Source organism: Lissotriton vulgaris, chromosome 1_1, assembly GCF_964263255.1.
Source record: "Lissotriton vulgaris chromosome 1_1, aLisVul1.2, whole genome shotgun sequence".
Lineage (NCBI taxonomy): Eukaryota > Metazoa > Chordata > Amphibia > Caudata > Salamandridae > Lissotriton > Lissotriton vulgaris.
Genome location: NC_141685.1, coordinates 1,374,470,667 through 1,374,492,875, shown reverse-complemented (window position 1 = coordinate 1,374,492,875; position 22,209 = coordinate 1,374,470,667). Strand labels below are relative to the sequence as shown.

At 43.0% G+C, this 22,209-nt stretch overlaps 1 protein-coding gene across 2 annotated transcripts in view; it reads right to left on the bottom strand.

The window, feature by feature from the left end:
* Positions 1 to 1,194: 1,194 nt before the first annotated feature.
* Positions 1,195 to 22,209, bottom strand: part of FBXL12 (F-box and leucine rich repeat protein 12) — a 79,435-nt gene continuing 58,420 nt past the window's right edge. For both annotated transcript variants that reach the window (XM_086966762.1, XM_086966766.1), the window contains exons 2-3: positions 19,017 to 19,089; positions 1,195 to 2,247 (exon numbers count right to left, since the gene is read on the bottom strand). In XM_086966762.1, coding sequence (XP_086822888.1) covers positions 1,450 to 2,247; positions 19,017 to 19,089 — 871 coding nt within the window. In that variant the 3' untranslated portion in view covers positions 1,195 to 1,449. The remainder of the gene's footprint in view (positions 2,248 to 19,016; positions 19,090 to 22,209) is intronic.

Below are 22,209 nucleotides of genomic sequence, written 5' to 3'. Positions count from 1 at the left end.
AAAAGGTTCTTCAAACCAGAAAGATGTATAAGGTTGAAATGTTATTTGGGGGCTGCTCAGGGATGGCAAAATGTTTCAATTGAGTAGCAACTACAATTAGAACACTGGAATGTTGAGAGCTCATTTGAAGATAATGAACTCCCAAACATAGCGGATATAGAACAGTCTGATCCAATATTTGTGTTTGTCTTTCAGTTTCTCAGTTTCTAAACTAGAACATTCTAGCCTCAGTGTATAAATGTTGTAATATACTTATTACCCTTTAGTCGTGTTGCGTTTGCTGTGTGACCGAGTAGCAATGTGTGAAATGATGGTGGAAAAATGTAGACTGTTTGAGGTGGTCGGTTCGTATGGGAGCATGGTGAGAAGGATATAGTTTAGAGTGGGGGTTCAGTTGCAAGGTGCTAGGTATCAAGAGGTAAGGTTGCTTTGTTCCGTACTTCCAGATCTATTCTAAAGAAATAAACCCACCTGCTCACACCAAATAACGTCTCCGTGTGGTAAAAGAGGCTAGACCTGCTACACCATGACATTCTTTTTCTCCCTTTTTACTACGATACTACCCTCAGTGGGTGAAATGTTGCCATAGCTTTATAGCTCTTCTGCTTCAGGACATCCAGGTTATTAAAGGCCTTCTCTCTCGTTATAGGCCCCCCACCTGTCGCTCAAGCCTATATCTTGCATTTGATAACCTCAAAAACCTGCAGCAGAAGGGCTGTAATATGGCGGAATAGCTCAGTCAGTTTGATGAGAGAAATGATTTTTAAGTATCAACTGATATAGCTTTAATGCAGAATGGATTTTGCATTTTTTTGCAGATTCTTCAAAGAATTGCAGAAGAAGTTGGCCTATGGATGTTAAAATTTCCACCTCGGGTGAAAGTAAAGTGAAATAATGTAATTTTTTCTGTAAATTCATCTTCTGAACATCAACAATACATTCATTAAGAAAAGCACCGTTCCTATGGTTGAGCTAGATGAGCTTCCATTGTGGTTCCACCCCCTCCCGCCCTTTAAATGAGGCAGGTTAACCACGACTTTGGAAGACACCAAAACTGCCGATTTTCAGCTCGTTCGCGGATTTTTAGCACATTTCTCATTAAAATCAGACTATAAACGATGCCCCAAGTTTGATGAACTACCAAAGAAGTAAGGCTAATACAACACACACTCCAGAATCAAGAATGAAAACAGCTTAAGGCAGCACAGAAGAAATACTTTATTGATAAAAGCATAAAAAAGCATAGAGTGTGTAAGCAAGTAGGGCAGACTGAATGTACAGCATACCCGACTAGTTAACACTTATACAAGGCTTAGCAATTATGACGTTTCTGGGATTTTCTTTGGATTTTTTTCAGAGCTTGCATTCCATGTGGGCAGAAAAATGTAAATTAGCCAAGGTCGAACCTTTTCTTAATGAATGTGTTTTCTATTATAAGTTGAGCAGACTTCAGTCTAGGTCTAGCATTTTGTTGGTCACCGCGCAATTTGGGAGGCTCTGTAGAATTCTATGTATTCCTTGATCTTCAAAAACAATTCCATTTAGGTTGAGGGACCGTAAATTGTGCAGTGTCGAGCAGACATGTATAATAGCATCAGAAGATAGTCCCATGCACCATTCTAAGCCAAGGCCATGCAGATCTTTCAAAGATTTCAAGTTCTGGAGGCCGGAATCTGTTAGGGAACGGAAATTAACAAGCTCTAATGTCCGCAGAGCTTTCAAATTTCGTCCAATGATGTCGAGTGCACCATCTGTGATGTTGCACCCTTGAAGTCTCAAATGTTGTACATTCTTAAGATGCGCTGCAGCTTTCTCAAAACCTGAATCGGTCACTCGGTACGTACCTGTGAGGGACAATGACTTCAGATTAAGGTTACAGCAAAGTGTTTTCAGGTGGATGTTGGAAAAGGCCGGAACGTGGCTCAGCACGAGGTGCTCTACCTTTACCTGGCGTTTGGCACCATCTTTCAGGCCAGATCCCTGGAACCAGAGTGAAGGAATCTCACAGTGGCTCAGCTCCAGTGACTTCACAGAGGATGGCAAGCAATCGAACTTCAAGCGGCGGAGGTCAGTCTCAGACAGGCACAGCTTCAAGAGGTTAGGGCTGCGTTTCTCAAGCTCCTGCAGGAGTGCCTGAGACAGGAACTCGATTTTTCTGGCCGAATGCAGAAGCCCTTTCACCTTCAATGTTCTCAAACTGCCTCCCAGGTAACGACGGACGAGATGCCACAATATCTTGGAGTTTATCTACACATAGTGGACGAGATATAGAGATTCAAAAGGTTAATCCTTCAACCAATATAAGATTACAAGAGAATGGTGAAACAAACTTGTGACACAGCGGAGTCCAACATACATTTAACTTTTTCATCAATTCTATGTAATACGTAACAGCTGTGTTATGAGGGCTGACTGAATGAAGGGACAAGTCATGGTAAAGCGAATTCAACAGACTAAGCATATGGGCACATTTTTCAGGACAGCAAAGAAGTATTATGTGATAATGAAGAAGCCTGTAGGGACAAAAATGAAGACAATCTTGAAAGGAGAATTTATATTTTGGCTAATAAAGACTATCCATTTTTTAATTTTAATGATTACAGCACCATAACAATAAGTTGAGAAATGTATTTATTAAATACTTTTGTAAAGCACTGTATGTCTCATTTTGCGTGCTTCAGATCGATTATAGATGCCAAAGTTTGAGGTTTGGCTTCGGTTTAGGAATATGATAAGGGTTACTTTTAAGTTCAGGGAACGGTTATATTTCTCCACAGAGCTTGGTTCCTCACGCCGCCTCCTGAACAGAGGGCGCATCGGCGTACAGACTCCAAAGCGATGTCCGGTAATATCCAAAACTGCTTCCATGGGTAGAGAAAGCCGACGCTGTGTCTTCGTGCAAATTTATTAGTAGCTGGAACTGTTGAACGTGTTTCGTCTGCCATGCAGGCTTGTTCACCAATAGCATTAAGTTTTCACCACCATTTCAACTGCATGCAAATGTGCATCACGTGACAACTACAATACAATATAACGTGAAAACAGACTGGTAGTTCGGAACATTGCAAGTTTTGCGAATTTCAACACATTTGCCGATTTTGCACACATTGTCATTTTGTGGTATGGCTCAAAAGTGAAAACTTATCCATACATGGCCATCCCAAAAAAATTTATACAATTTAAATACATTTAAGATTTTAAAATCATTTGTGCATCTTAGGAGATTCGAACTCTGATCTCTCACGGGGATAAAAGAATCATACCCCAGTGTCCCGCCCCAGTGGATTATTCGGTTCCTCAGCTCTTAAGTGCTTTAACAAGGCCTGTGTAGCCACATTACCGCCATCTGGCTTTTTACTGTAAAACAATGGGTTATACAATCACAAACCTCACGATAGACAGAGCACAGTTTTCATCAAACTGAAATTTATTTTAATAAAATTTTAGTTTGTAATGCGCAACAGATACCCAAGTGGGAACATCCTTCTGCCATAAACATAATAAATCAAAGCAGTGTAATCCCGCACTTCGCCAGATGTATTTGCACATCCTACCGCTTACGACATAATAAATGGCACAGTTATGGTCTTCTTTACTAAATTCTGCCCAAGTGGGCATACGTCATACCACCGTGCTACAATACCCCTACTTATCCTACCTTGTACCTTACTTAGCAGTCTGCATAAAGTGCTAGTGCTCAGAATACATAATTAAAATTATAAATCAAAGTTAAAACCAAAGAATAGCAGGGAATAGCAGCATTGTTCTCAATTTCATTACAAATGGGTATGAAAGTCTTCTTCCATGTTCAAACACTCAGGGGTCTTAGTGTTGAGCATGATGATATAATTAGACTCAAATCTTCTTAATTTCTTTACTCGATCCCCTCCCTCTTTCACTCAGTGGGACTGCATCAATAACAAAGTACTCTAAACCTTTAGGATCTTTCCATGTTGGCGCTCAAAGTGCCTGGCCACGGGGTGTGTTTTATCCCCATTTTTGATGGCTCTGGCATGCTGCAGAATTAGTTTGTTGACAGGAAGGATAGTGCTGCTCACGTACCTCAGGCCGCAAGGGCACCGAAGCACGTACACTGCAAAATCTGTTTTACAGGAATACTGTCTCTTGATCTTTCTTTCACTCGCCGAAAACCCCACCAAATAAGTGGAAGTATTCTTGCCATAGGTGCAAGCCTTACACTGGACACATTTTAGAAACCCACCCTTTCTCTGTAGCCAGTTTTTACTTGCCACTTTGACTTGTACAGGCAGCATGTTACTAACTAATGATTCTTTCAGTGATTTAGCTTTTCTGAAAGTTATAAGGGGCCTGCGTTGGACACATTTCTTAAGCACTGGATCACTACAGATAATATGCCAATGTTTTTGTAGGATTTTCCTTAGCTCACTATGCTGAGTGTTAAAGCTAGTGATCATCCTGCACTGATTGCCTCCTTTCTTCCAAGATTTCGCCGAAGGTTTGTCCCTGTTGAACAGAATGTTAGCTCTAGATTTTTTATGAGCTTTCCAAATCGCTGTATTTATCCATGCCTGTGAATAACCTCTTGCTGCAAAACACCCTTTCAGACATTCCAATTCCACTTCCAAGTACTGGCTGTTACTACAATTCCTCATTGCCCTCAAGCATTCTCCATGGGTAATGCTTCTCACTAAGTTATTGGGGTGGAAACTTGTGGCATGGAACAAAATGTTGCCATCAGTTTGCTTGTGATACAGCTTTGTTTCAAGTTTGCCATTGCACACATACATCTAAGAAATTTACAGCAGTGTCACTTATGTTGCATGTCAATTTCAGATTCAGATTGTTATTCTGCAAATTATTGCCAAAACTCCTGCGTCCTCTCTGGTGACCCTCTCCATACCACAAAGAGGTTGTCAATATACGGGTAACAAAACATTACATTCTCATGCCACTCCTAGTGGCACTGCTTCTGGACCAGCTGCTCCTCCCACCAGCCCATATGCAAATTTGCATAGCTGGGGGCGAAGCAGGTGCCCATCGCAGTCCAGCACAGCGGATAAAGTTCCCCACTGAACAAGAAATAATTGTCTCAAGGCAATTAGTTATTGTTAATAACATTTGGGTTTGATTCCAAAATTGCAGCGGCCTCTGCACTAGATAGTACTTAATTGCAATCAACCCATATGTATGTCTGATACTCTTACAGAGCGTAGTGGCATCAATTGACACCAATAAAAGTCTGGTTCCCATGTTAGATCATAAATTTTATGTAAAAAGACCCCGTGTCTAAAATGAACGACGGGAGCGCTTTCACAAAAGGACACAGGAAAAAGTCGCCATATTTTGAGGTATTCTCAAACCCACTAGCAATAGTTGAAATAATAGGCCTACCTGGGGGGCTCTCCATATTTTTGTGCACCTTGGGTATCAAGTAAAATACCAGTGAGGTAGGATTACTTATCTTTAAAAATAACATTTCGTCATTAGTAATCAGACCTCGCCTATACCACTCTTGGAGGGCATCATTGTATTGACTATGCTTTAAAATCATGGCTTCTCTTTTCACCCTTGCATAGTTAACTTTATAATTGATTATACGCCTCTTCAACGTATTGTTCTCTGCCCCACAGGACCACATTGCCCCCCTTGTCAGCATTCCGTATGATACATCTATCATTGCATGCAAGTTTGTTCATCAAAGAATAATACTCCTTATCCTGCTGCGTGTATGACTTTTTCTTTTTAGCGTTTATTGATTGGCACAAATTCTTAACTTCATTGACCACTAGATCATTATAGACATCTATTGAGTCTCTGCTGGTCATTGGTGTAAACTTAAGAGTTAGGTCGGAATTTGGTGGGAGCATCAATTTCAATCTCCAAATTGTTGTCCCGTGCTACATCCAGTGCTCGAGTAAGTGTGCTTGGCCTAGATTCTGTACTCATTGTCTCCTGGCTTGTCGTCATGTCCATTTCTGTCAATTCTAGCATCAGATTCATATTATCCACTGCCAGATTAGTAGGTCCTTCTTGCACAATATCATCTCTCACACCATCCGGACGTTTGTAAGCCACTGCAAAGAATTTTTTCAATTTTAAAGTCCTAGTGAACTTGAAGATATCGACCCTTGTCGTAATCAATATCAGCCTTTGGACAATAAGATAGACCTAGTTCCAGAATACTACGTTCCTTCTTGCGGAGAGCAATATTCGTAAGAATAATGACTATAGCTTTGTTACTTGATATTACTTGTTGGTTTTCGATTTGTTCTTCTCGCTGCAGCTTGAACTTTTTGGCCCCTTTACGCCTCCGCCTCCTCTGCCTCTTCCCCTTGGAGGCCAAATGTTTGCTGGCGGGCGTGTGCGGAAGTTGAAACCTCTTTCCTCTCTTAAAAAAATCAAATTCATCGATGACTGATGAAACTGACGCACCCCCTCCAACACTTGGCCCTTCCTCCAGTTCGGTATCCAGTTCAGAACTCTGCAGGCTGCTATGCAATGATTGTAGTTCTCGTGATTTTCCTCCTGTACCATTGAGTCTTTGTTTCCTCAAGTTGTCAAATTTTTTGGCAAAAGTAAATATCTGGCCACGGTCATAGTCCATCTTGTTTCGTAAGAACTTCTGTGCCTTTCTTTCTTTGATTCTAGTTTCCAATTTTAAAAGGCGATCTTTCATTACGCTTTTGAATTTTTAGATGTAACTGAGTATGTGTGCAATGGCAAACTTGAAACAAAGCTGTATCGCAAGCAAACTGATGGCAAAATGTTGTTCCATGCCACAAATTCCACCCCAATAACTTAGTGAGATGCATTCCCTATGGAGAATGCTTGAGGGCAATGAAGAATTGTAGTAACAGCCAGGACTTGGAAGTGGAATTGGAATGTCTGAAAGGGCGTTTTGCAGCAAGAGGTTATCCACAGGCATGGATAAATACAGCGACTTGGAAAGTTCATAAAAAATCGAGAGAGGACATTCTGTTCAACAGGGACAAACAATCGGAGAAATCTAGGTAGGAAGGAGGCAATCAGTGCAGGATGATCACTAGCTTTAACACTCAGCATAGTAAGCTAAGGAAAATCCTACAAAAACATTGGCATATTATCTGTAATGATCCAGTGCTTAAGAAATTTGTGCAACGCAGGCCCCTTATCACTTTCAGAAAAGCTAAATCACTGAAACAATCATTAGTCAGTAACATGCTGCCTGTACAAGGCCAAGTGGCAAGTAAAAACTGGATACAGAGAAAGGATGGGTTTCTAAAATGTGTCGTGTTAGGCTTGCACCTATGGCAAGAATTCTTCCACTTATTCGGTAGGGTTTTCCGCCAGTGAAAGAAAGAGTAAGGAACAGTATTCCTGTAAAACGGATTTTGCAGTCTACGTGCTTCGGTGCCCTTGCGGCCTGGAGTACGTGGGCAGCACTATCCTTCCTGTACACAAACGAATACTGCAGCATGCCAGAGCTATCAAACATGGGGATAAAACACACCCCGTGGCCAGGCACTTTGAGCGCCAACAAGGAAAAGATCCTAAAGGTTTAGAGTACTTTGTTATTGATGCAGTCCCGCTGAGTGAAAGGGGAGGTGATTGAGTAAAGAAATTAAGAAGACTTCAGTCTAATTATATCATCATGCTGAACACTAAGACCCATGAGGGTTTGAACATAGAAAAAGACTTTCATACCTATTTGTAATGAAATTGAGAACAGTGCTGCTATTCCCCGCTATTCTTTGGTTTTAAATTTGATTTATAATTTTAATTATGTATTTTGAGCACTAGCACTTTATGCAGACTGGTATGTAAGGTACAAGGTAGGATAAGTAGGTGTATTGTAGTACGGTGGTATGGCGTTTGCCCACTTGGGCAGCATTTAGTAAAGTAGACAATAATTGTGCCATTTATTGTGTCTTAAGCGGTAGGGTGTGCAAATACATCTGGCGGAGTGCGGGATTACACTGCTGTGATTTATTATGTTTATGGCAGAAGGATGTTCCCACTATTGCAGTTTGATGAAAACTGTGCTCTGTATATCGTGAGGTTTGCGAGTGATTATATAACCCATTGTTTTACAGTAAAATTCCGGATGGCAGTAATTTGGTTACACAGGCCTTGTTAAAGCACTTAAGAGCTGAAGAACCGAATGGCCCACTGGGGCGGGACACTGGGGTATGATTCTTTTATCCCCGTGAGAGATCAGAGTTCGAATCTCCTATGATGCACAAATGATTTTAAAATCGTATAATCTTAAATGTATTTAAATTGTATACATTTTAGAGATTGCCATATATGGTTAAGTTTTCACTTTTGAGCCATACCATAAAATGACAATGTGTGCAAAATCGGCAAATGTGTTGAAATACGCGAAACTTGCAGTGTTCCGAACTACCAGTCTGTCTTCACGTTCTATTGTATTTGTCACGTGATGCACATTTGCATAGAGTTAAAATGGTGGCGAAAACTTTATGCTATTGTTGGTGAACAAGCCTGCATGGCAGGCGAAACGTGTTCAACAATTGCAGCTGACCAATAAATCTATTTTGCATGAAGACACGTGTCGGCTTTCTCTGTCCATGGGAAGCAGTGTTGGAGATTTATATATATATATATATATATATGTTCAAAACTGCCATCCACACAAAGAAGAAGGCGGCAACCACAGAGGAGATTATCTTCAGAGCAGCTTTAATAGCAGAAACGCCAGGGGGAGGCGGAGCCTTGTTTCCATCATGAGGCAGCAGGAGGCACTTACCGAAACATTCTGTCGGGTGTAGGGCGCTGAGGAAGGCAATGCGCCGAAATGCATTCGCCGCCACCGGACTGTGCTTTTCTGCTATTAAAGCTGCTCTGAAGATAATCTCCTCTGTGGTTGCCGCCTTCTTCTTTGTGTGGATGGCAGTTTTGAACATTGTCATGCGTTAACCAATGGCGCATTTGGATAACCCCTGTCACGTTTTGGGATGAAGTCCATTGGTATTGCTTAAACAGCACAACTAACTTTCCTGGTAAGGATAAACTTCGGGCCTGCCTTTGTGTGCGGCGACTGGGGCGGAGGAGGTAATTTACCTCCTGTTGTGGCAGTTTGCCCCCGCTCGATGTCTGCTTTACACGAGGGCTGTGACAGTTTGAGGAGACCTGAGGAGCGGCTGAACTGGCGGAAAACGGACAAAGATGGACATCGAGCCCTGCTGATCTTGGCTACTGCACAAAGAAAAATAACATTTGAGCCTCCGCCATGTCACCGGCCCATTTTTGCCTCAGCATATGGCATTATGGGAGTTGTGGTGTGATTGTACTTACATGCACTACAACAGGTGTGCTTCACGGCCAGGGGGAGGCGGAGCCTTGTTTCCATCATGAGGCAGCAGGAGGCACTTACCGAAACATTCTGTCGGGTGTAGGGCGCTGAGGAAGGCAATGCGCCGAAATGCATTCGCCGCCACCGGACTGTGCGTTTCTGCTATTAAAGCTGCTCTGAAGATAATCTCCTCTGTGGTTGCCGCCTTCTTCTTTGTGTGGATGGCAGTTTTGAACATTGTCATGCGCTAACCAACGGCGCATTTGGATAACCCCCGTCACGTTTTGGGATGAAGTCCATTGGTATTGCTTAAACAGCACAACTAACTTTCCTGGTAAGGATAAACTTCGGACCTGCCTTTGTGTGCGGCGACTGGGGCGGAGGAGGTAATTTACCTCCTGTTGTGGCAGTTTGCCCCCGCTCGATGTCTGCTTTACACGAGGGCTGTGACAGTTTGAGGAGACCTGAGGAGCGGCTGAACTGGCGGAAAACGGACAAAGATGGACATCGAGCCCTGCTGATCTTGGCTACTGCACAAAGAAAAATAACATTTGAGCCTCCGCCATGTCACCGGCCCATTTTTGCCTCAGCATATGGCATTATGGGAGTTGTGGTGTGATTGTACTTACGTGCACTACAACAGGTGTGCTTCACGGCCAGGGGGAGGCGGAGCCTTGTTTCCATCATGAGGCAGCAGGAGGCACTTACCGAAACATTCTGTCGGGTGTAGGGCGCTGAGGAAGGCAATGCGCCGAAATGCATTCGCCGCCACCGGACGGTGCGTTTCTGCTATTAAAGCTGCTCTGAAGATAATCTCCTCTGTGGTTGCCGCCTTCTTCTTTGTGTGGATGGCAGTTTTGAACATTGTCATGCGCTAACCAATGGCGCATTTGGATAACCCCTGTCACGTTTTGGGATGAAGTCCATTGGTATTGCTTAAACAGCACAACTAACTTTCCTGGTAAGGATAAACTTCGGACCTGCCTTTGTGTGCGGCGACTGGGGCGGAGGAGGTAATTTACCTCCTGTTGTGGCAGTTTGCCCCCGCTCGATGTCTGCTTTACATGAGGGCTGTGACAGTTTGAGGAGACCTGAGGAGCGGCTGAACTGGCGGAAAACGGACAAAGATGGACATCGAGCCCTGCTGATCTTGGCTACTGCACAAAGAAAAATAACATTTGAGCCTCCGCCATGTCACCGGCCCATTTTTGCCTCAGCATATGGCATTATGGGAGTTGTGGTGTGATTGTACTTACGTGCACTACAACAGGTGTGCTTCACGGCCATGGGGAGGCGGAGCCTTGTTTCCATCATGAGGCAGCAGGAGGCACTTACCGAAACATTCTGTCGGGTGTGGGGCGCTGAGGAAGGCAATGCGCCGAAATGCATTCGCCGCCACCGGACTGTGCGTTTCTGCTATTAAAGCTGCTCTGAAGATAATCTCCTCTGTGGTTGCCGCCTTCTTCTTTGTGTGGATGGCAGTTTTGAATATATATAGTCCTTATGACTGAACCTACCCTCAACGATATCCTCAAAGAGAGACCCAGTAGCACCTACCGCAGAGCAGATACACTTAGAAGCAAGGTGAGCTGTAATGAGGTGAGTATGATGAAACCTAATACCTCCAAGATCCAGGGTTTCTATACTTGCATGAAATGCAAAGCCTGCAAGTATAGTACAAATGTGAAGAAAGTGTATTTCCCTGTAGAGGACAAAGAAAGAACGATTGAGAAACACCTAACCTGCATGTCAGAATACTGCGTCTATGTCCTCATGTGCCCCTGCCCGAAAAAGTATGTAGGCAGTACCATGTTTCCTGCAAAGACTCGGATCTTGCAACACATGAGGGCAATTCAAAACAAAGAACAGAATTCCCCGGTTGCTCGACACTTCGAGGAATTACATGGAGGGAATCGAAACCTTCTAAAATTCTTTGTGGTGGACAAATTACCACAAATTAAAAGAGGGGGGGACAAGATTCGCAAGCTACGACAGCTTGAGAACAGGTACATCATTGACCTAGATAGCCTGATTCCGGGGGGTCTGAATTCGGAGGAAGAGATGGTCTGGCATTTGGGAGAGTAATCAATTAGATTTATAATTATGTTGTGGTTTCCTCCTCGGGGTCCCCCAGGCCTTGGTTCTCAAGTTTCTTTTAGAAAGACTGTATAGTGTAAATAACGTTATAATTTTCAATATGTGTCCCTAGAATCCTGCTAAACAACATTATTTTAACTGTTTATCACCTTGACATCACTACAGCACTAGTATTTCATAAGAAAAAATTTTGAACATAACCTGAACATAATTATGCATACCTGACATTTCGTATAAGCTGACAGGCTGTATATTTGTTCTTTTTCCCGCTATCATACAGGATCAAGAGGACTTGTCACCTGAACTGAATAGGTGTTGAATTTCCCACTGGGGATGAAGTGATGGGAACACTAAGATGAGCGTAGCAAGGTTCACACTTACCCATCAGAATTTTCTTTTCTTTTAATTGATGTACTTATGTGTGAATTGACCAGTTGAGGCATTATTTGGCCACTTGGCACTGTACCCGAATAGCAGCTTTATGTCAACAACATTTTAATGTATGTAATTAATACATCAAATGACAAGATCATTAATTTTCAGGTCCACTTGGATCACGCATTAAGCTTCAGCCTGTCGTCAGTCTTTACTTTGTAGTGACTGCACCTAGATGGGTATGCAGTAATCTATTGAAGGGGATATGCTGGCGGTCCTTTTGTCGTCCTAAATCAGCCACTGGGCATATAATTGATTTTTGTACACACCACGCATGAAGGTGCTCATTCTATTATAACAATGTATTGTCAATAGAGAAATACAACGTTCCAACTCGGAACATGTTTAGACATTGAGCATACTGTTACCATTACCAGTTTAAGATGTCTGCCAAAGTGACCGCTACCTGTGTCCATTGTTTATGTTCACTACCAAACCACTGACCACATGAGCACTTTTTTGTAAAACTTTATCTTTATTTAAATTGGTTGTTTTTCACAAACGAGTTACCCGTGAGCAAGGCGAGAGGTTTACTCGCCGAAACGCGTTGGGTTTTTGTTCCGTTATTGCCGTGATTACATGCTGGAACGTTATGGATAAATAAATCGAATTGAAGCACACGCACTGTTTCTGTGGATTTCTAATAACGCTGGATGGGAGTGCATATACACAGCGGCCGCTGTGTTTTTGTGGCAAACAATTGAGACAGGGCGACCTCCGCCCCTGGAGTGCACCGCAGTCGGAAGGTCCCGGTGTAAATGGAGGAAGTGGACTGTTATATATATATATATCAATCAATCAGGGTGGTCGCCATATCTCTCCTTCTTTTAGGCTCTGGGGTTCATACTCATCCGAACACTGTTTCCCTGAGGACAGGAGAGAAAGGGTGAACGATACCTGCTGACTCTTACATGCAGGAGGGAGTCCCGTGGCCGGAAAGTCTGAACCATTGGGAATCAGGAGAGGCAGAGCCAACACCACGTAAGAAGGGCTGGAAGAAACCGGAAGGCACGCTAAATCGGGAGGAACAAGGACGCTGTGCAAAGGAATCCTGTCCAGAAAGAGTAGAAAACCAACTCAGTTGACAACGCGGAGACTCCAGGAGCCATCTCCCCTCAAGAGCCGGACACCCAAGACAGTCGGGAAACCTGGTCCGAGGAGTGGTGGATACCCCCTAGGTTGCCTGTGAGCCACTGCAACTCAGGATAGTTGAGGCTATTGCACTACTTGACTCGGGAGGTGGGTTGGGAGTGAAGGGAGGGAACCGGGGAATGGGTCACACCACTTCATGCACTGTGTGTTATCCTTGCCATTTGTTTCCTGCACTTAATTTTAAAACCCTCACTTACCCTCCGCATGAAGTAGGCGTTTTCCCACATTCCTTTCCATGAGAGCTCCTGACCCTAATAGACGCTGGTAAATGAATAGCGTTTTTCAACCCTATTTTGTTGCTTCATTTTGTTCGTGGAGTAAAAACCGAAGGGCCTAGAAACTGGCACACCCTCAGTACTCTGAAGCTAAAGGGCTGTTAAAAAGGGACAACACATTAGAGGTGTTGCCAATTTCAGGGGATTATCTTAAGGTCAGAGAGAAACTTTCTTTATTTTTGCTACCTGCATGTCTTTCACTTAGGGATGGTGAAGGGTCCTATTCTGACAGGATCCTTGAAAGACCAGTATCACTTACCACCCTTTTCTTTTCCCTTTTTCTGAGCCTCTCTGGGTATCCCTCTAATAAGAAGAAAGGCAAACCACCTTAGAAGATCACGGCCGAAGACAGAGAGAGGAAGAGGAGCGCATACCACTTGGCTATGCTGATTTTTTATTCCTGCTGTTTTCAATAAAGATCTTATCACAATTGATCTCCGAATTCGGCATCTGCTCGTCCCGGTCACTATATCTATATATATATATATATGTATATATATGAGGCAGTATTCGGTTACCTGATAAGGGGGACAAAGGAAGACTTTATTTCCTGCATTGCGGCCGCATTGGTGGTGGAACACCGTCCACAACGGTTGGAAGCATCTCCTGGTGTTTAGTGAAACCCTTCACTGTATGGGCTCCTGCTGTGAACAACAACGCCCAGAATGCAGCGCTAAAGCAGGCACAGCGTATTGAGCTTCACACCTGTGAGGCAGAGGAAGGGCATGGCTACAGAATGGGAAGTGGCCACAGCTTTAAAAACAGAGCAAAGGACCCTCGCTAATTGCTACTACTGAAACGGGCAGTGAAGATTCCGATTGATGGATGAAACGCGTCTGCCGAGCGTTTCAGGGACCCTTTATTTGTTGGCACTTTCACAGCAATAAAGCCTGCCATTGTTTCCCCGGAGCTGTGTCACACTTTCTTCTTTCAACTGTTCTGGATAGTACGGTTGAAAGAATAAGCACAATACGTTTGAGTGTTTAGATAATCTTACAAATGTACCCCACACACCATAACCTCGTCAACATCTCTAGAATTATTGTGGATAACCACCTTTCTATGCAGGATCACATCAGCGCTGCCACCAGGGGTGCCAACTACCAATCGCACACACTAGGGAAATTAAAAGTTTCATTCCGGCTGCAGTTCTCAAGACAGCAGTTCAAGCGCTAGTGAGCAAACTAGATTATGGCAGCTCCACCCTCAAAAGCAAAACTAGCATCTCTGAAGGCAACCTTTATTGCAGCTGCCAGACTCATCACAGGCTCAAAAAAAGAAACAAAATGTGATCATCTCACCCCTAAACTCAAAGTACTGGACTGGCTACCCTATAAGGCAAAGATCCATCTAAAAATTGAATGCTTGACTCACAAAGCTCTTCACCACAACACTCAAGCTTACCTGGCCACAACACTTGTCCTATCAGGCGAGAATTGAACTTTACGAAGCTCTGGGTCCCTTCTACTGAATATTAAACAACAAAGGGAGAGGTCTACTTAGAGGAGGGCAAATTCCACTCCTAGTGAGTGGTAGGTCCAGCCACAGCTGATGCCATCAAATGAAGAGTGATCACACAAGCCTACAAATAAAAATAAAAAATAAAAGAATACCTACACACGCTCCTTCTCTGGAACCGGACCCAAAATATAGAACTCTCTTCCTTCTGAGACCAGATCCAACACCTCAACTGCCCTCTTTCAATGAAAAGTAAAGCATCGACTGATGAACAGATTCCTTCACCAATGAAGATGCATCCTTCCCAGACCTCTAAGGCCTCCCCTTCGACAAGATTCTCTGGCCCTACTACATACTCATCGCTACTTTTTCTATGATGCCACTATACACATTACTTAAATGACCACCCCAAATCCAGACTCCAAGAATGCCAACTTACGTGCCTATAATAACTTTATTAATATTCCACAATAGTATACTCATATCCGTTTACCTTTTTGCTTTCCTGAAGTACAGCGCTCTGATACCCGAAAGGGTCATGTTCACGCTATATAAAACTCAATACATAAAATAAAATATATAGCAAGAAATACATGCGTTGCTGATGCTCCAATTTCTCCTTAAAAAACGTGGTGACGAGTAGCAAGAATCATTTCCCGAAAGGGAAGTAATACATTCTTACTTGGACGAGAATAGCCAGGTCTTAAGTATTTTCCTAAACAGGTGCCTATTAGGTTGTAACCTAGTTACATCCGGCAGCATATGCTGCCCGATGGGAGAATCTGCTGCGGTACATGCCAGGAAAAAAAGTTTCTGTAGATCCAGGGGCCCCCTCAAAGTATATTGTTTGATGCACCAGACACAGAGCCTTGAATTCAATTCTTTGCAGGCCAAGAAGCCAAAGGAGGTCGCAAATACTGTTGGAGATAGGATGGAATTTCCTGATGCTGAGCAGCAGCCTCGCTGCGGCGTTCTGCATAGACTTGAGTTTTAATAGTTGGCTTTTGTCAGTGCCCAGAAAGAGAGCATTGCTGTAATCCATTCAAGAAAGAATTAAGGTGAATATTACTGTTTTTCTGAGTTCTTAAGAAATTAACTCAAGAATTTTGCGCAGGATCTTTAGGAGGAAGAAGCTCAAGAAACTGATCTGACCTGCAAAATTGAGCAAATCAGCAAACATGACTCCTAAGTTTCTGACCTTTTCAATGGGGCTAGGACAACGCCCTGCCTCTACCTGCCAATATAAAGGATTACAGAGTGATGGTCCCTTTTCGAACTCCACCACTTCCGTTTTATCTGTGTTCAATTTAAGATAATTCTGATGCTTCCACCCAAAAGTATTCTTCAGACAGTTGTGAATCATCCAAGCCACTATTTCTGCACTAGAAGATATAGATAGGACTATCAGAGTCATCGGCGTAAGAAAACAACGAGAACCCATGTGCTTTGATCAACTTAGCCAGAGGAGTGACATAGATGTTGAACAGGGTCAGTGACAGTGCTGAGCCTCGAGGAACTACTACTAAGGCTAGTCTGTAGTTAGTTTTGCCTTGCTCAGTATAGTCTAGCTTCCAGATGTGTTCTAGACGCTTACAATTAGATGTTATACTTTTAAGTTCTGTACTGTAACAGGGGGCTGAGGCTTGATTTCTGTGTTGTTTAGATCATTTTTCTGGGGCCAGAAGATAAATTGCTGATTTAATCAAGCGGTCAATATTATCTGCAGCCTTATAATTATCTGGGACTAGCAATGGAGGGTGTCCATTAAGGGCCTCCTCTAGATAAGTTTTATTAATTTTGTGCCAGAGTCGGGTCTTAAAAGGAGGCAGCCTATTTGGAAAAAATGCTTTTTCCTCCGGAAGGAGTCTGAAGAAATATCCTTATGATCTGTCCAAGTTAACAGCAGTATTTTGATCAAGGTATTATTGAGATTATTAGAAAAGATACCATCTAGTGTATGACCGGCCTTATGAGTGGGATATGGGATGATCTGGGTCGGTCCAAAACATGCTGTATTATCTATCAGAATAGATGCGTCCTCCTAGTTTCCGCATTCAAGATGAAAATTAAAATCCTCAAGTACCGTAAAAGTGGGGGGATCTTGGCACAATTCCATGAGTGTTTGCAGTAATTGTGTAAAACGGGGTCCTTGGCCCCGGCGGCCGGTACAGGAGTAATCCAGGGAAGGACAGAGTATTACTGAATTTGATTTTAAAGGTCAGGGCTTCTATTCCAAGACACTGGGTAAGGTCAAACATAGCCTTAAAACTGGAGCGGTATATAATTGCTATGCCTCCTCCCTTTTTCCTTTCCCCGTTTACACTTGCAAATTCGTATCCTGTTGGTAGCGCTGCAATCCAGTCGGGCTCAGAAGTTTCATTGGCCCAGGTTTCAGTTAAGAAAATCAGTTCCGGATTGGAGTTCGGCATCAAGCACTCAAACTCACATTTGTGCTTGATCAATGATCTGGTGTTCAATAGGATACAAGTTAGCGAGTTGCTTATAGAGTTATTTTCCCTCTTTGTAGCTTTTGGTGAGCGCCTCACTAAGGGAGAGGCTGCTATAACACTGGAAGAGGGGGGAGAGATAGCAGGAGTTACAGCGATAATGGAAATGTTCCTGCTTCCCATCCAATAAGGGGGAGTTACAGCACTTACCCTTATTGAGTGCAAGTAGCTGCTCCCTTGAGTAGAAGTGGTAGGAAAAAAGACCAGTGGTCCTGGCTCAAGGCACATTCCAGGCTTGCATTTGGCACGCCTGCTGCGCGGTCGCGTCAGCATGGGCTTTTATCGCCCCAAGTGCAAAAACAACCAGCATGCTAACCTTATGATGGCGGGCCCGCTCTTATTTACTGGCACCGCAGGTCGGGAAAACAGCACAGAGGTAGTTCATTAAAATGGCAACCTATTAAAAGCACAAGTGCAGTAGAGCGATTTAAAAAACAATAGCTATGCAGGAAAATAAATGATTCGTCAATTCTAGTTCCAAGTAAATAAGTGCTCGGTACATGCTGTCGCAGGCATATTTTTGCAGCACACGTGTAACCCAGTTTCCCGGGATCAGAACATACGAGTCACAAGTTACTCAAGGATCTCTGAAAATCACATAAACTTAGAGTAATCAAACTAAGATTTTAACCTAGAAACGTGGAGACATTAGCATTGTTACTAGACTACAAAACAGGTAACAACTTGCATGTCAAAAAGAAGTACAAGCGTGTTTGCACTTGTTTGTTAAACAGGTTACTACATTTTGCAGTTTAATAGCAATATAAATAGGACTTCAGCGCAGCACAGCATAGGGGAATGTCACTTTCCCACAGCAACGCTCAAAGTCCAGACTGTGCTTGAAGGGATGTTAGAGCAGCAGATAAGCAAACCCCTCAGAGAGCCAGTCAAGGGCCTCTACGGACTGGTGGAGTGACTCGGAGGGTGGCAAAAGACTCGCTTTTGGTTGGCTGAACTCTAGCTTGGGATCTGTTAGGTCTAACTAATATGAGAGGGCCAGATTGCAGGATTAACTTGAGGTAGTGGAGGGCCACCTAAAGATCTTACGATTAGCAGAAGATTTATGACGGTAAGCGGAGGGCTCTACTATAGGCAGCTTAAAAGATCAGTTGAAGGCCCCTATTCCCTCACCTGCCCGCAGATACTTTTGGGGTCAGTGGACGTTGCAGTATGGACACATTCCCCAATTTTACCTGCTGCTCTCCAAGCTCTTCTTGTGGTCTACGAGATCAGCTGGTACTGTTCCTGCATGTGCTGTATCTGTTTTGAGTATAAAAGAAGATTGTATTGCTGATACCACTGCTGTATTAGCTCTGTGCTTGAAGGAAAGTTTGAAATACTGCTCCCCATAACTGGAATATGAGGGAAGCTCTTACTGTTGAAATAAGATATGTATCTTTTTGATGTCTGAGGGAACGCTTACATTACTGCTGCCTACGCTATACCTGTTCTTGGTATGTTAGAGAAGCTTGCACAATCTCTGGCTGTGCTTTGATTTTTCATTGTGTGCAAGTTGTTTGAACTTCTGCTGCCTGTGCATACAGTATGGCGTGTATGTATACTTTACATTTAGAGAGGGGAGCATATACCACTAAGTATCATATTTGTTTGATGAATAGATTTCAGACTTTTTAATTTGACTTTGTGAATCAACATTCCGACAACTACATTTGATACTGAAAACACACACAAAAAGTTAGAATGAAAATGTACATTTAAAACAAAACTTTTATTTTCAAGTGTAATGCACAGACATAATAACAGCATGCACTGTAAATCTTAAGTCAATTGTGGCGCTTGGAAAAAATGCAATACCCTGTGAGCTGTTAAATCCACCTTTCTCCACAAAGCTTTGTCCAAAACCAGCCTCTTCCAGTGTTTGCAGACTCTGAGAAAATAGAAAAAAGTATACACGTTTAACCCCTTGCCTTTGGTATATTGCAGTAAATTATACATTTAGTACCCTAATTCGTCAGGTTTTACTTTTCTAAATAGCATTTTACGTTGTGCTTAGTGAATACATATGAATATACGGATATAGTAATGTTAGACAACTTCACATTTGCATATTTTATGTATATTTTACGTGGTTTGCTGCAATTTGCCAGAGGTCGTGATTTTGGTTTCAAGTGTTCGCTTCCCTGGAGCTGGTGGCAACACGCTGGTGAGATGTTCCCTTGCAACACAAACTATGTTAACAGATGCCAAAAGCATTAAGGCATGTACATTTTTTACTGCTTATGAATTGCATTGCACTGTATTGCATTATAAAATGTGGATTGCACTTTTTTACCCGTATACAATTTGGCTATTAGTTGAGGAGTGTAAGTATCCACTTCAAGTAATAATCACAATTCTTCTTAGGGTAAACTGCTGAAGTCACTACATATAGCTGTGCTCAACCCATGGTAGCTATGGTACTTTACTGACAGGCTTAACTTAGAGGCAATGTGTAAAGTTTTATGCAGTAAGGGTGGCGCCTACATAGGAACCTGCAACGTCATAACCGAGGCCAACTACACCAAGGTTATGCGTAGCCGAACTGAGCCACCCTACGGAGCGCAGCGGTACTGCTCATGAAAAAGTTACTGGATCCAGCCTGACGCCTGGGAAATTCAAAGGTAAGGAATCTGCAGCTAGAAGTAAATCAGATAGAAGGTCAGTCTTATGGCCCTTAGAGTCCACTTATTTGCCCTGGGTAGAAGAAATAGAGCAAGTCCAGTCAATTTCAATTTCGATTTGTAATCTTTATTCGATGCTTAAAAAGACATCATAAAAGCACATGTACATTATACACACCTTAATAAAAACAATTTCTATTAAAAAGAGGGTAAATGTTAAAAATTAGCTAAAACTGTATTACAATTTAGACTGGTGGGGAAAAGGAATTCATTTTTCGGGGATCTGATAATATTAGAGTCCAAATTCTCTGGTATTTCTTAGCCGAAGTGCTACCCGAATAAAGTTTATAATACAAAATAGTGTGTGGGCATCTTCTGCTTCTTGTAGGAACTTCACAGCCGATTTTGCTTGTCTTAACTTTGATTCTTTAAGAATCCCCACTAAAAACTTGCGTCTTGGAACTGAGTAAAAGGAACACAATAAGACGAAGTGAAGGGTATCCTGCGGAGACCTGTTGTCGCAGCCGCAGGTACCCTTCTCCGCCACGGTGTGAGTGAATCCAGGAGGAACCGCAAATAGGTGATGGAGCATGTTGAGTCTGAAACAAGTCATGTGATAACGATCCTGAGCATTATACATGACCCTCAGGTATGGTTCCATTCCCTGCTTCGCAGTGAGTTGACAGTAAGAAAAAACAGTAGGTTTATACCTTTCTCTCTCTGTCCTGATCATCTGTAACCGTTCTGGAAAAAGTTTTTTTACCATTGTTTTGCTTTCAACAGTTAGGACTTCTGGGGATGTGAAAAAGTTTATACAATCAATTTCTTCTAGAGAGTCCTTAACATACTTTAGCCAGGGGATGTTATGTCCTTTATCACGTTTGAGGCAGTCCTTAATGATTTGTCTAGTTAGAGCCGCCTCAGGGTTGGTCCATATTTTGACCCAAGCCAATAGAGGTTTAACTTTAATACGATCTTCTATAAATGGCTCACCGACTTCCTCGTGAATGACATAGGCCGGGACACTCTGTGGCACTTTCAGGATTCTTCTCAGGAATTTATTTTCTTCTACCTGTATTTGCTGTATTTTGTTGTCAATAAAACCCCAAATTTCTGCACCGTAGGTTACCTTCGCACAGCAAATTGATCTATACAAGTTTAGTATTTGTTCAGGAGACCATCTTCCTAGTCTTTGGCCGTACCCCATGATGGCTCCTGTTGAGGCCGCCAGTTTCGTTGCGTGTTTCTCCGCCAAAGGTTTAAAGTTAAGAAGGCTGTCGAACAGTACACCCAAATATGTAAAGGTTTTGACCTGGTCAATCTTATGTGATCCAATATGGTAAATAAAATTCCCCTTTTTCATTGGCCCTGTTGACATGATATAGGATTTTCCCAGGTTTGTCGATAAATCCAGTTTATCCATAAACTCGACAAAACCGTCAATCAGCTTTTGTAGACCTAGGGGGGGGTTCTGACTAGTAGTACCGCGTCGTCGGCATAAAGTAGTACCGACACTGCACGGTGGCCAATTTGGGGCGAATCCACCTTTAATTTGAGGAGTTCTTTTTCCAGAGAGTTGATATAAATGGAAAAAAGGAAAGGCGCTAGGATACAGCCCTGCCTCACTCCACTGGTGCAAGCAAAGGGGTCGGTCTTGTTTCCCTCTTGGTTATACCTCACGCTTGCCGATGTATTCCAGTGAAGAGATTGTAGGGTATCCACAAGGGGTTGATCCACTCCTAACTCTATCAATAGTGACCAGAGTTTTCTTCTGTTTACACGGTCAAAGGCCGCGGAAAGGTCCATGAACCCCATGAAAATGGACCCCTTGCCAGCGATGGTATATTTTGCTGCCAGAAGATATAGGTTAAGACATTGGTCTGTGGTAGATCTGCCCTCCCTGAAGCCATATTGGATGTCTGAGAAAACCTGGTGCTCCACTGCCCATTCCTGCAGGCGGTGTAAAATGACTCGCCCCAGTACTTTCGCTGTCACATCGATGAGGGAGATGGGGCGATAGCATTGAGGGTCGTCACGGTTCCCCTTTTTATAAATCGGTACTATGGTTGCTGTTGACCAGGAACGAGGCAGTCCTGCCACCACTGCCTCATTCAGTACCCTTGTTAGTAACGGGGCCCATAGTTCGATTTTGCTTAGGAAGAGGTCCGGTGGTATTCCGTCCGGGTCGGGTGCTTTGTTTTTGCTAAGCCCTGTTATTCCCATTTCGACTTCTTTCAGGGAAAAATCCAGTTTTCAGGGCTGTGTTAACCTTGGTTCATCACCCTGTGTTGGATGTCCTGTATGGCTATAAAGGCCCTGAAAATGATTCTGCCATTGTTCTGGTAGGATGGTATTCGTTATTTTCGGTGCTCCTTGGTCCTGGAAGC